At 34.7% G+C, this 15,665-nt stretch overlaps 1 protein-coding gene across 4 annotated transcripts in view; it reads right to left on the bottom strand.

Annotated features, from left to right (window-relative positions):
* DPP10 (dipeptidyl peptidase like 10) overlaps positions 1-15,665 on the bottom strand; it is a 201,389-nt gene that overhangs the window by 65,947 nt on the left and 119,777 nt on the right. For all 4 annotated transcript variants that reach the window (XM_070957038.1, XM_070957037.1, XM_070957039.1 and 1 more), the window contains 3 exons: positions 14,630-14,750; positions 12,838-12,992; positions 10,718-10,815 (listed from right to left, as the gene is read on the bottom strand). In XM_070957038.1, the coding sequence (XP_070813139.1) occupies positions 10,718-10,815; positions 12,838-12,992; positions 14,630-14,750 (374 nt within the window). The remainder of the gene's footprint in view (positions 1-10,717; positions 10,816-12,837; positions 12,993-14,629; positions 14,751-15,665) is intronic.

Below are 15,665 nucleotides of genomic sequence, written 5' to 3'. Positions count from 1 at the left end.
CAATGAAAATGGGCTCCCAAGCTCCATTTTTGGCTGCGACAGCCTCCTTCAACCCTCTGCCAGTGAAAATGGAGCTCAGGAGGCTGCCCGTGGCCCTCCCATGCTCCATTTTCACTGGCAGAGGTACCACAGGCCAGTTCTTCACTGTTTCCAGGGCAGCCCTGCATGCCAGATCTAAGCACCCCGTGGGCTGGATCTGGCCCCCAGGCCTTGAGTTTGACACCCCTGCTGTAAAAGGACAGCAAAACTGCTTCAGAAGTTGCTCCTGGCTAATCTTGCCTGCATACTGTTTCAAAGCAGCCATTATGAATATGGGGAAATAAATGGCTCATTATACAACTCCTTGAAAAAAATGTGTAACACCAATATTTTTCTTTTGCTTTGTTCTGAGAAACAATATATTCTCTTTGCAGTGGTGGAATAAAGTACAGGACTTAACTCTGAAATCTTATAAATTGGAAGGGAATTTTTCTCTCCTTCTTCTCCTCTTGGTACTGAATAGGAGACAGCCTTAGAAAAGGTTAGGACCAGTAATGAAATATGGTGGATTGAAAGAGAAAAGCCTGTGGGGCAGAGTATCTTCATATTTGGGCCAGAGAACAGGCACTTTTTGGACGCAAGGGCAAGGAGCTCTTCATGAATAAGCAATAATAATAGAAGACTGGATGAATCTTCATTGAACAGAAAAAAGCCACTGAGTTAATTTGTTGTTTAAAAGGACACCCGCCCAAACCACCACCACCCTTGAATCCAACTTTTGATATGTGCAGAATATAAAAGTTAAGAAAGTCTCACCAAATCTCCCACTGCAGTCTTGGTATCTGTTTGCCTTATTTCATTTACAGCATATTTATATGCAGCCTTGGCCAAATCTAAGTGTACATTGAAGAGGAGCCGAGAGCAGTCTGTCTCTCTCCTGTAGAAAGTCTGACAGGAATAGTGGATGCTAGAGTTCAAGATAGAGGGGCAAGATGGAGAGGCAGTAGCCATAAATTGCCTGAAAGGCATACCTATTGAGGAATGTACTGAATGTTAGGGGGAAATTTTTGCAACCTTTCCGTCCTATTGTCCTGCTGATATGAGATATAGTAGCTCATGTATTGTTATAATTGATTTCATGTTTTCCAATAATTGATTTGACACAAGATAACACAAAGATAAATGAATTGGAATGTTTAAAAGCTTCAAGGGGTTTTTCCAATTGGCTATAAATTGAAAGTTGTAATCCAAGATCATGTGACTGACTAATTCCTTCTACCTAAAAGCATGTTCTGGAAAGTGTCTGAGCTAATGGAAGGCCTTTGCAAGGAATACAATAAGCCATTTTGGTACATAAATCTACTATCACTAAAATAGTTGTGTAATCCTGTTGAGGAGGAACGTGAGTAACATAATCCATTGAAATAGAATTCCAAGGTCCAGATAGGGAAGAGGGTGGCTGAAGTAAATTGGCTGACTGTGCAAGGGCAGTCTTGGTCTGGCAATAGACATGATAGGATGAGACATATTTCTTGATATTTGCTCTCATTCTTCAGAACTCTGAGCGCTCAATGAAAACTTTTAAACACTTCCCTATGGTCCAGCAATTTGATTGTCATGGTAGAGTTGTCCTTGAAAGAAGAAGAACATGGTGTTTATGAAACAGCTTATATAAGTCACAGAGGATAAATCAGTCTGTAGTACTCTGGAGATTGTCTATATGACATACGAATCTTATTGTTGCAAATAGGCTGATCCAACATATCTACTGCCTATTTCCCTCCCCATAATCTTTTCCAGAAGATCTATACTCGGAGAAGGAGCAAAATTGTTTGGTTTTCACATTGTGATCGAGAGGGTTGAGCATGGAAGATCATATTCAGATTTTTGTGATAATATATATGATAATTTGTTTTTTAGATCCAGAAATATAAGTGACATTAAATTTGAAATGGAGAAAAATGAATCCACCTGATCTTGTAAGGTATGATGGATTGTGCTTTCAATAAGTGTTCCATATTCTTCAGATGTAGCTGTACTGGTTTATTCCCTCTAAGAAATGTCTGCCATATTGGAATGCTGCTTTGGTCATAAGCAACTCTTTATTAAAAATGCCATGGTTCCTTTCCTCTGGGAAAAGCAATTTATAATAAAATGCATAAAGCAGGAGATATTCCCATACAATTTTTTTATGTTTGGAAAATGCCTCCTAATGTTGTGTCTGTCTCATGTGTTTGTTTACAAAACAAAAGGATGAGTGGGGACAGGATGTCTGATGACTCAAGGATGTCATTTGAGACAATTTGAACCTCTGTATCTTTTTTAGCAGTTAACAGTCTTGTGGATCATGCAAAATCATGGAGAACATTTTCTACCGGTAGAAACTTGCAAAATCCATAAAAACATCTTTCGTACTTCTAGATGGTTGCTAAAAGGGGCTGTACTTTTGCAGGATCAATCTGTATTCCCTCTATAGAGATCTAATAACACAAATAGTCCATTTGAAAATATCAAAAACATATTTCCACCTTTAGTAAAAAGATTATATTTGAGGAATCTCTATAAATCACTTGTAATACAAATCTTGTGTAAAAATGGATGCTCTGAAAACATCAGTGTGCAGTATGCAGTCCAAGTACAGCACTACATATTTGACAAAAATATCAGAAAATATTTCATTGATGAATCTAGAAAGACAGCAGGACAATTATTCAATCAAAATAGCACCATTTTGAATTCCAATTTCTCATGCCTGGTACCAAAGGCAGTTAAAAATTCAGTGGCCCTCTTTCAAACTATAAGTGTCTTTCAAATTGATGAAAATACGTGTTTTCTGAAGGTTGTTCAGCAGACCTGAAATATGAGGTAGTGGGTAGTGGTTTCTAATTGTCACAGAGTTCAGAAATCTATATCATGAATAGTCTTTCAAGGAATTATTAGGTACAGATGCTGGAGATGTACAAGGGGAAATGAATCCCTTCTTCAAATTGTCATCCAGAAGCTCTTGTAAGGTGGTCAGACATAAGATAGTGTCTCTCAGTTGGAATCAGGGCTCCTGACTTCAAGTTAATTATGTAGTTACATGCTTGGTGAAGAGGCAGGGTAATTGTGTCTTCCAATGAGGATTCATGGTGAACCAGTTGTCTCGAAAGAAGCAGAGATGGAATTGTGGTGAGATCAGTGGCCAGATGGCAATATCTGGCTGGCCAAATATCTCTGGATAAAGGATATATTCTGAGATTACCCTTTTGTACCCTGGACATGAGTAAACTGTAGAAAATTAGGCTTATGCAGTTGGCTGATGAGTTGAGTGGCTGGGAGTTAAGACATTTTGACCAAGCTAATAGTCACAATGTAGCCTGTATGGACATAAAGTTCTGCTGAGACTCATTTCTTAATCATTTTTGGAAACAGTTTTTAAATTGCTTTTCAACTATTAGGAGAACAAGCCTTATAACATGCACTGGGTGAGTTTCCTTTAATTCCTAGTGAAAGAAGTTTCAAAAATAAGTTTAAGAACATAAAAAATAACTTTTTAAAAGAATAAACAGCAAAAGATGATTAAAATAATTGAACTAGTAGAGTTATAAGATTAAGGGTTTAAATGAATTTAAAATAAGATTTTGAAATTAATACGAATCCTTCCCATTGTCCTGCTTCTGGTTTCAATTACTGACTCAAACACAGCTGCTATATCTCTCACTCTACTGAAGGCCAGGAGATAATAGCATGCAAACCAAAGCAAAGTCTCAGATGGTTGCCTGAATGAATTGTTTTCATATAGGAACACACAGAAGAATAGTCCAGAATCAGTCCAAAATTCCAAAAGCTAGGTCAAGGTTGTCAGTCAATCCAAAAGTCAGAGGTTTAAGATTTCTTACATGAACAGGAACATTATGCAAGAGCTGGAGATCAAACAGTTGCTTCCATGAGGGATCATTGAACAGAGCTGTCTCTTAAATCAGGCTGTAGCCAGCTGTTTTTAATCAAGATATTGACTGCCTTGCTTGGCAGGAAGCCTAAAGGAATGATGTTGCTCTGCTCTTCACTCTACTCACCAGATGTAGGGGCTGGGAGGTCTGATGTCATCAAAACCATCTGACTCTTCCACCTGTTCCTGGGTTTGATGAGCCTCAATGTCTCCTAAGGCTGACACTCTACAGGTTCTGTTGGAGCCTCTTCTTCAACATCTGAGTTGTTTGAGTCTTGGATCATGACACTCGAGGGAAAATGCTGTTGTTTTGAATTCTTAAAAGAAAAAACGATAGGATGGGAATTTGAATGCTGGACACTAGAGGGAACCAGAAGGAACTAAAGATTACAGTTAAAAGAGAAAAATGCTTAAATTTGATTTACTAACAGTTAAAAGAGAAAAATGCTTAAATTTGATTTACTAACTTAGAATGGAGCAAAATATTTTAACACTGGAGATATTGGTGGATATTTGTAAGCAATGGATCCAGAAATTAATTTTAAAAGAGTATGCCATTATAGATTTTTCCTGCAAATGTAGGGTCTACTTTTTATTTTTTTTTACAGATCAACCCTGTGTTCATTCACTGGTACAGCAGGAATTCACCCACCAGCTTGATGCCCAAGACTGACAAAATGGGCTGAAATAGAATGATTAGTCCAAGGTCACCCAGCCACCTTTCATGCTACAGGTAGACTGTCCTTAAAAGATATTTTGGAATAGGAACACATTTTATCAGACAAAATTTAGTTTGATCTGAAAGTGGATTTAAAAATAACAAGTTGCAAGGCTAATATGGAAAAAGATGTTAAACTTGGTATACAAATGAAACTGGCTGATGTCTTAACAATTAAAAGAGTTATATAAATGGCAAACCAAAAGAGCAATTTGGATAGCTATATCATTTTGAGTTACAAAAATGATCTGTTTAAGTTCTGAAGAATTTTGTGAAAAGGGACAAAAAAATGAAAGGAAAACAAATACTAGGACATTATTTGAAGAGGTTAAAGATCAAGATTGTTAAAAGTAAAAGGAAGGAACATAAACTGGATTTATTTGATCAAAGTTAAAATAGGTATATTGTTATTTCTGGTAATTATTACAATAATAGATTTTTACTGACCAGGATTGAATCATGATATTTCAAGATCTCTTTATAGATAAGAATTGAGACATGGGAAGAAGGCATGGCTGTATTTTAAGATAAGGTGTTGTTAAAATTATTGATATTGATTTTGACAAATGGGGAAGTCACTTCTCTATATATCTCTATTCTTTTTCTTGTTTGTACTTTTTAAATATTTTTCTTCCTAAATTATTTTTTCTGTTCTTCTGCACTTTCTCTTTTTTCTTTTTTTGCAGTTTTTTTTAACTGTAACATTTAGTAAAATTATTATAATAAAAAAAAAAAAGAGAGAGAGAAGCAAGGTTAATTCCTTGTTCCCCCAAACATAACCAAATTCTATGCACTTTTCTGGTAAGGAAGAGGATTGCCAGAACTGTTCTGCAAAGAAGGCAAGAGTAGGAACTTTGCAAACCATGCTGCTCACACTTTTGATTGACCCTTGCTGCCAGTGAACATCTGGATCATTATTTTGAGCCCAATCAATGAGCCATGTAAATAAATTGTGATAAAATGGAATGGAAATAATTCTGTAGGATCATTTATTATCCGTTGTAAAAGAATTGTACATTGCATGATAAAAGCAGATCAAAGTGCTTGCCTGTCAATTGTTTCCACAAATAAACATTTCTCTTTGTCAGCAGTTTAAACTGCAGTATTTCTCTGACATTGGCCGTGCACCTGAATCTAGAAGAGTGGAGAGTTGCATGTTTAAGTCTGAGAGTGTACGAAGAGTAACAAGAATAAAGTATGCTTTTCTGCTGTTGTTGTCTGAACTCTTCACTGCCTGAGGCTCTCTATTGAGATCTTGGGAGCGAAATCTAGGAGGATCTCCAAAGATGACACTCTGGAATGATTTCAGCATTTGTTTGCTACAAAGTCCACAGTCCTACAGTTGTGGCACTTAATAACTGATTCAGAGATCTGTACTTTAGCAATGCAAGTCTTGGCCACATGCCCTATAGCTCCACAGTAGAGTTTTCTACTGTGTTTTCTCCTTCTCTGTTTTTCTGCTGTGGATAAAACCTGCTCTTATTTGTATGGCTTCTCCAGTGTTGGCATCTAAGGATTTCACTGAGTGGGGGATAAGGATGCAGAGAGGCTGTGAAATTTTCCATATTCTTTCCTCAGTGTCTCAACTTTTTCAATCTTCCATCAATATTGTAAGCCACCCAGAGTCACTTGAATGAATTGAGTGGCTATAGAAATACATAAATTAAAAGGAAAAAAAAATGTGCCACAGAACATTTTGACAATATGCCTTGCCCCACTCATCTCTCAGTTCATCAGCAAGTCCTTTCCCAAACTGGTCAATCAGAATAAGATCATTCCATTCCATATTTCTGTCTTATGATTGAAATCTGGTAGATACTCATGAAATCTGTGATCACCTGCTTTAGCTTGTGAAACGTCTGAATTTTATTTATTTATTAAATGTGTTTGCCATCCATCTCGCCGTGAGACAATTTGCTGTAACTCTCCTTTCTGAATCATCAAAAGTCTAATATTTGAATCAAGATCTGATAATTGTCCAGCAATGGATTAATGCTCTCAAGGCACAGCCAACTGGTTATTCCTCCTTTCTGCAGACTCAAAGGAAAAGCAATATTTAAGCACTGTTCAGGACATTCTGTTGTCCAGCCCACTATAAACAATTCATTTGGGTTGTTAGAGTCAAAAATTGATCCTGAAGTCCTCCAAACTTCGATGAGAATAACATTGTTTGGTCAGAAGTGTTTTGAGTCTCTTCTAGCTGAACGAAATTTTGACACAATTTCTATGTTAGATGTACCACATCATTGTGCAGGTTTGTTATATATATATATATATATATATATATATATATATATATATATATATATATATATATATATATATATATATATATATAAAATCACTTGCTGTTGATGCTATGACCATGTTCAGCAACTCATCTTTCAGACAACGGGATGCCTCAAATATCAAATGAGCATTTCATCCAATAATAGAACATTATAAAGAGGTGAGACTTTCAAGCATGATGTCAGCTTTTCAAAGCTGGCCAGGAACAGACAACTGAAGGGCTATCAGAATTCCACTTTATTGTTACGGGATATTATAAAAGAATCTTGAACGCCTACTAGGATATTCTCTTGTCCCCTCTTATACAAAAATAAAAAATCAGAGTAATATTTTCTTTTCTTTCTCTTCCTCTCTTCCTTCCCAAGGTTACATTGTTGTTTACCTAACAGTTTCTGCATTCGTCTATGGAGATTCTCAGTCATTCAGGTCACGGTTGTCCCAAAGGTGTTTTTTCGAGAGGCAACTGGACTTCCTGGTTTTTCTTTTGAAGACGTTTCACTTCTCATCCAAGAAGTTTCTAAGTGAAATGTCTTCAAAAGAAAAACCAGAAAGTCCAGTTGCCTCTTGAAAAAGCACCTTTGGGAGTTCTTGTATTCCTCCTTTGTTGTGGTTTATCATACTCCTTTACACTACTTTTGTAAATAGCTTCATGTTCTTCTAAAAATTGTGTAATTGCTCTTGAGTATTATCTGGTTAACAAAATACAATAAATTGTAAAAATGCTTATAGTATGATTTGTATAAACAAATTAAACATTTGATACTGATACAAAAATAATTTGTGTAAATAATAGAAGCTGTTTGTTGGTGTAATGATACCAATACATAGAATTCATCAGGCTAGTAGTTTACAGTCATCTTTATAAGTATCTCTGGAGATAAAATACTATCATCTTAACAATCAAGACTTGATCTCAAAAAGAATATCAAAGGAATGCCCTTTGTCTTTCATGTTTACATTCAGCAAGTTAGGAGACAATTACTTTGCCAATATTATTGATTTTGAATTTTTGGGATGTTTCATTTAAATCACATAGCAATTTTTCAAGCTTGTCATGATGCTTATCCTTGATATCTATGGAGATTCTCAGTCATCCAAGTCATGGTTGTCCCAAAGGTGCTTTTTTCAAGAGGAAGCTGGACTTTCTGGTTTTTCTTTGAAGATGTTTCACTTCACATCCAAGAAGCTTCTCCAACAAAGAGCTGAAGAATCTTCTTGGATGAGAAGCGAAACATCTTCAAAGAAAAACCAGAAAATTCAGGTGGCTCTTTTGGGACTTATCCTTGTAGGCATTTCTAGATGAAGTAACGGTGTATTACATTTTCCATTTCTATTTAGTTTGATTACAGTTTGGGAATGGCAACACCAATTAACATAGACTTCTTCTATTGGATATGTTCCTTTATCAGAATACTGTTTCTACATGCCCTTCTCTGTGACACTGTGTCATCTGAACATAAATAGTAAAAAACATCAAGCATATCAGAAATATATTGCTGCAGACTATGGACTTCTTTCAATGTGTATAAAATAAAGGGTCAACGGACCTCAATTTGTTTTTGAGTGGGTAAAAGAAAGAGAAAATATAGCCTGTGTCTTGGATTTTTAAAATATTTTTCAATATGGTTTTCGTTTATCATGTCCAATTCCAATTTTCCGTAACTAGGGCATTATACAGTACTTTCATAGGTAAAATTAAAATTGATTTTCCAGGGATGCACACACTCAGGCTTTGTGATATGACAGCCAGATGATTGCTTAAAACCATTTGCAACTCAAACAGAATGTATCAAATACATGATCTTTTTTTTTTTTTAGTAAGCTTGCACAAACCCATGATTTTTTAAAAAAAGAAAAATAGGCCTATTATCTACTTAGATATGTAATATTTATTCTTTTTTCCTACTATAGTGGAATATACTTTTTTCCTATAGTAGAAAATTTACTAAAGGATATAATGTATTTTGAATTTGATTATTTAGAACTCACCCCTGTATAATCTACACATTTGCATGTATTAAAATCTAATTTTTTTTTAAAAAAAATCATTTTTGTAATAATTTTATTGAAAATAACATATACACATCAAACTAATACAAACTACAAAAATGAAAAGATAAAAATCGAATGTGCAAAGAAAAAAAGGGAACAAAAAGAAAGAAAGAATCCATCCTGGTGAATATGAACAACTTTAATTGCCATTTCTTAAAATACAATAAACAATACCTTCATCCTGTATCTCATCTCATTCTCTATGAACAAATCTTTAAAGTTTTATTCTCCATCCCAATCAGCAAAAGTTCATTCTAGATTCTTTGAAATCCAGACAATTTCCCTATCTTGTATTTCTTTCATTGATCCTTTTGTTTAATTTTAATTTGAAATTCAGTTCATTTAAAGAAATGGTCAGTTTTCAGAATCAAGCATTCTTTTAGTGAGAAAAGTAACAGGTCACTTTAACTCAATGATTATAGAGTTTGGACTTTGAATGTGTAACTAGAGAGGTTTTCTGAAATTCTAATCTGTTCCATTCATTGTTGCAAACCTTAACATAAAATCTTGTCAAATTTAATCAGATAATGGTACTTCTCTTTCTGTCTGCATAACAGATATATCTCTTGTAAGGAAGGTTCTCTTCTCTTCATATATCTTTTATGAAAACAATGTCAAATACTTTATAAAAAAATCAATAGTTCAATTCTATAATAACATTTTCATTCTATTATCTAAAATCAATCTGTAAATTTTTTTAAAAAATGATTATTATGGTTCGTTTTATAGTCAAGCAGATGATTAGACTGGATTTGGGACCTTTATCCATCTATCGAGTCCTTCCTAAGCACCTAGACAGATGTCACTGTTGATGGTGCTGAAAATACTGGTTGCAGGACGTAAGCTGTTCCAAGTAAACTTGCATTTTGCAATTGACTGATGGGGATTTTGTCAATACTGATAGTGTTCAAGTGGTGCTCGAGATATTTTGGGATTACACCTAAAGTGCCTTATTAGTATTGGCATTATTTTTGCTTTATTTGCTATGTCCTATTTCTAATTTTAAGATGTTTGTATTTTGTGACACCCTCCCCCCATTTTTTTCTTTTTTATTCTGCTATCTCCAAGTATTGCAACATCTGCTATCCAGATTTTTTGTTTGCTTATTTTGGTCTTTCTTATTGACAGTTGTTAAGCCTGGTACTTGTCTGCTTGGAGTCTAAAGTCCCATAGCATTTTAGCTTCTTTATTTTCTTGTCTATTTTGTGATCCCACTAGTTCTTGCTTGCAGGCAAATAGATATTTCTTGAAGATATTCCAATGCACCATTGTTGCTAATTTGTCATGTCATTGTTTGTAGTCAATCCGTGTGGTCTTCTTGCAACAACTAATTAGATGGTCTACTGTTTGCAAATTCAGCTTCTTTGCAGAGGCAACATTTGCTATCTGTTGCTGTCTTCTGAGTTCAAACTTTGTATGCATTTGTATGCAAGACTTGGTCTTCTGTAGCTAGAGTTACCCTCCACCCCCATCTCTCTTTTTAACTTTTCTGCTTGTAGTGTTGATTCATGGTGATTGCCTGGACTGGTTCTTGCAGTTTTCTTGGTAAGATTTTCAGAAGTTGTTTGGCATTGTGTTTTCTGAGGGCTGAGAGAGAACGATTGGCCACCAAGGTCACCCAATTGGCTTCATGTCTAGTTCTAGCAGAAATAGAATTTACCAACTCCTTTTCCTTTAGTGCCTTAACCATTACACCAAGCTGGCTCCCTGGAATATAGTTATAATATATCAACTTCTAATCTGCTTACCTTGATTTAAAACTGTCTGGTGGCATGAGTTCCAATGTATGTGTTGGGCCATATAGATTGACAACATACAGCTTGACTACTGGATTCAGTTCACCTGCCTTTTAAAAAATAAAAACATTTCAGTATTGATGAAATATGAATGGAATAATTAAATACAAGTCATGTAGATATCTCATTGATATTCTATGACAGAATATTGAGTGATCCTAATTTGATGGCCATGCATTGACATATTCAGTAAGACTTACATTCCTGCACACTTATTTTATTTTCCTTTTTTCCTTGTGAATATAAATAACTGTATAAAATACAAAAAAGGGATGATGCTTTTATAAGGAGTAAAAGTAATTACAAAAAGTTTCCTATGCACCAGCTTGGTCTAATAGTAGTCATAAATACTACTAAACCTGCCCAGTGAAGTAAAACATTGCAAAACATAAAGTCTTAGTCTATATTATTAGATCATTTGCTTAATAATTAAGGTGAATCTAAAATGAATAGAAAAATTAAATAAATGTTACAATTTATTAACAATATAAATCTGCTCACTACATAATAAATTATAGTAGACTTTTATAATTTCTTTATCATAAGTTTAATTGAATCTTAAATTTTATCCTTTGTTCTGTGTTTCTTTTGTACTGTTCAATTTGAAATTGCTGAAGAAAAGTAATATAACAGTTGTAGAAATTAATTCTGCTCCTAGCAAAAACATATGAAAAATATCCACTGATGTACATTTAATTTACATGCTGTAAAGTCATCTAACAATTTCATATTTTTTAAAAAATCAAATTAATAAATATAATTGTCAAAGAAACCCTAGTCCAGAGTAATACATTATTTAGGTTTTAAAATATATTTATTCAATTTCTAATGTTACCCACGACCAAATTACACTGGATGGAATGTAAAGGATTAAAAACAAATAATGATAAGTAAAAACAACAATAAAAAAGAAACCACGCTGGGGAGGGAAAACAGACTGATTTAAAAAGTTCATGCATCATTCATCCTGACCTAAATCCATGCTAAACTACATGTTCGATTCTAACATTCACAGGTTCTTTAATGTTTTTTTAAAAAGTTTATTTATTTTACTATTCCTGTAGACTGCCACACTCCAGCGAAAGTTCTAGAAGTTTATGATAATATGTTAAAGCAATAAAACCAACAAATAATCCAAGCACTAAACAAACTGACAGCATTCATTAGCTATTCGCCTTTGCATGCTTTTGAACTGCTGGATTGGCAGGAGCTGAGTCAAGTAATGGGAGCTCACCCTGTTATGCAATGCTTGGGTCTCGAACCTGGGCTATCTGCTTTCCACGTGAAAAGCTCAATTTATTATATTCCCATAGTGCACCCCAGGAAATACAATAAATGAATGGATTTATTAATAACAACTAACTCTTTGAATTGTGCTGAGAAGCCTTCTGATAACTAATGCAGGCCCGAAAGCACTGGTGTTAATTAATTATGGTGGCTGTTACTTACCAGCTAATTGCTTATCACACACCAGCTGCAGCCTACAAAATCAGTCCCAGATAAAGCTCATTGCAATAATATATTCTATATATGATGATTGCATACCTGAGATGGTTTTATATCTGATATGGTTTTAGGTATATTTTGTAAAGTGGTACACATAGCATAAAGGTAGCTTTGCCTGGAGGTAAAGCATCGTTAATATATTCTACATCTTACAGTGGTTATTTGACATGATAGAAGAGGTAAACAGCCTGATCTTAACCAGAGAGAAGAACTGGAATTATTTATTTGATTATTTATTCAATGTATTTTTTTTTGTTAAATTTGTTTGCCATTGATCTCATGCCTCAACCTGCTCTGTTCAACCTGATGTTGAACAGGTGACAAAAAAAGAGAGACTAGAATAGTTCATTAATTCACAAAAACATCCACACAAGTCTCCTGGGACTGGGAAGTCTGTAATTATATCTGGTAATAAAAAAAATTGCTTAAATCTTTTACTTTTAGCTACTGTAATAGAGTTGTTATCTTCAGCTCCAATGACTGTTTTCTTCTAGTAATTGTGGGTAAGGGAGCAATTAAATAAAGCATGCATTAATAAAAAAGAAAGTATTACTCAATTTCCTTACCTTTGGATATGGATACTGTTTTCCTTTGGGATACAAAGATCCAGTAAACCAAGGAATAAGCATATTTGGTACCAATGAGTCATTTATCATAAGGAATGCCAGCCTCTCTCCATCAGGTGACCACCAGTGAGTAATGTGTGAATGAAGCAGTTCCTCTGAGGAAAAATAAGTAAAGCCATGAAATTAGCATTTTGTATCAGATTTACCAGTAAATATTACCTTTTAGATTTCCATGGAAGGACATTTGATACATTAGTTTTATCTAAACATTTTGCTCTTAGAAACATAAAAGAAAGAACAAAGAAACTACAAAGGATGGTGTCCTTTATTTTAAATTAAATGGAATACTTCACTTTTCCCTGAAATTCACACTTCAAAATTGTTTAGCTGCACTTCTACACTCCACTGAAAAAAGGAGAATAATTTATAGAATACAAGCTAAAAATATTTCTCTTATCTTCTCCATGCAAGTTATTTCTCTTGAGGTAAAAAAAAAAACATGCATAATTGGGATTTCCATATTTTATATTCATAGTACATTTTTAAGGACATTTGAAGTAGGATCATTGTTCATATTCTTGAGTCCATCTGTTGTGAGGGTGCTGATGAGCTGTAGTTTTTGGTTTTTGCTCTGTTGACAATTGTTCATATGCAGCTGATGTTATGCTTTCTGTGGTGGCTTTTATGGTAATATACGTTTTGTTCTATGCAAATAGATTTTCTGTAAATTTGGATTTGCAGGTTATCACCATTCAAATTAGTTATGAGAAAGTCTAAGGATGGGAGTTTGTTTTCTTTATTCATCTCAATGTTTTGTTTAAAATCAACCAGTACTTCCAAGGAAGCATCAAACTACTATCCAATCCTTCAGAATTCATTGTAAGGAAATCTCCATTTCTCAACCTAAAGAAGCCTCCCTGAAAATAATAAAACATAAATAATAAAACATCTGCAAAAAAATGTTGTTTCTACTTTGATATTGATCTCCCTAAGCCTAAGAGTATAAAATATACCTGGGCTACAACTTCCCCAAGATATATTGAAAATGTTTATCCAGTGGTGAAATCTGAACTGGTTTACTACTGGTTCGCTGGCTGCACATGCACACCATGCGCCAAAGAAGTGCTGTGTGCACACATGCGCAATGCGCACAAAACCTGAGCTGCACACGATGCATGTGCATGCCAAAAGGCGGCTTGGGAAGGTAAGTAGAACAGCGTGGGGGTATGTGATCAGCTGTGGCACGCATGGGAACCTTTTTTAAAAGTTTTAAAAAGTTTTTACTATCAGTTTGGGCGAATAGGTAGTAAAAAAATGTTTTTAAAAAATAAAATAAAATAAAAAACGCTCCAGCGATCACGCGGTACAGCTGTGATTGTCAGAGCCTCTTTTTTTACTTTTTTAAAGCATTTTTTACTAACTATTCGCCTGAATTGGTAGTAAAAAAAAAATGCCTAAAAAGTAAAAATAATTTAAAAAAAAGTTCTGACAATCCATCTGAGCGATGAGCAATCATCGGAACTTTGTTTTTTTACTTTTTAAAGCATTTTCCAGAGAACAGGTAGTAAAAAAATGCTAAAAAAGTAAAAAAAAAACAAGTTCTGACGATCGCGCATCGCTCAGCTGATCATCGGAACTTTTCTTTTTACTTTTTTTACTATGAACCAGCCCGAACCAGTAGCATTTCACCCCAGTGTTTATTCCACAATAATGTTTTTTTCCCTTGAAAGTTGAGCAAGGATAAGCTGTTTTGTGTTTAGCATCATATAGCAATTTTTATTGTGCAATTTACCTTCATATAACCAGTCTGCAATTCCATTAAAAACAATTCCTTCTTTCCCAGAAGATGTCAATCTCAAAGAGCTGCTCTTTACATCAGGCTGGTAATAGATGTTATTTTCAAATATATAAATCTATGTTGGGTAAAAAAGAATAACATGTTTTGTAATTAGTTAATATTTTCATATTCATTATCAGGAAATCCTTTCTGAAGCTAATTTTTATATCCTTCTACAATTTATGGATTACTTCAGAAGAAAAACAGGGAGAAATAGAGAAAGTATTTGTTTCTAAAACCAAATAAACTTCAACAGAAGGCAAGGTTAAGTCATACTGTAAACAGTGTAATTACAGTGTTAATTGATTTACATATTGCTACATTCTTTGCTCTAATTTTTATTATATTTATATATGTAGCCATATAGAATAAAGATTTATTCTATGTGGCTACATATAGATTTATATTGATTTATATAGTGCTTCACGGTGCTTTACAGCAGTTTACAAAGTCAGCATATTGCCCCCAACAATCTAGGTCCTCATTTTATCAACCTTGGAAGGATGGAAAGTGAGTCAACCTTGAGCCGTCAGGATCAAATCTCTGGCAGAGGACAGAGTTAGCCTGCGATAGTGCATTCTAACTACTGCACCACCATGGCTTCACAAAATATGGTGAAAATGTTGGTTTTTTTGGGTGCTTTTTGTGCTTTTTTAAAACAAATATGTCAGAGTTAAATGGGAAACGTGTAGTATGTTTAGACCAGGGGTGGGTTCTACTTACCCTTACTACCGGTTTATATGGTGCCCGTGCATGCACAGATCACCTATGATGATGTCCAGGTCAATGGGCGGAGCCTCCGCCGGTTTTACTACCGGTACTACCGGTTCTACCGGTTCTTGTGAACCCGCCCAACCCACCACTGGTTTAGACTGCTGGGAGCATGTAAATCATGTCTACTAGTTATGGGAATTTTTTTCAAACATATACAACAGAAACATTTCCCCCCCCATTTCCCCCCCCCCACAAATTTCAAAAGATGGTTTAGCAG

Source organism: Pituophis catenifer, unplaced genomic scaffold, assembly GCF_029215685.1.
Source record: "Pituophis catenifer annectens isolate HBS135680 unplaced genomic scaffold, rPitCat1.0.hap2 SCAF_1, whole genome shotgun sequence".
Classification (NCBI taxonomy): Eukaryota; Metazoa; Chordata; class Lepidosauria; order Squamata; family Colubridae; genus Pituophis; species Pituophis catenifer.
The sequence above is the reverse complement of the archived record's forward strand: the minus strand, read 5'-3'. Positions and strand labels throughout refer to the sequence as shown.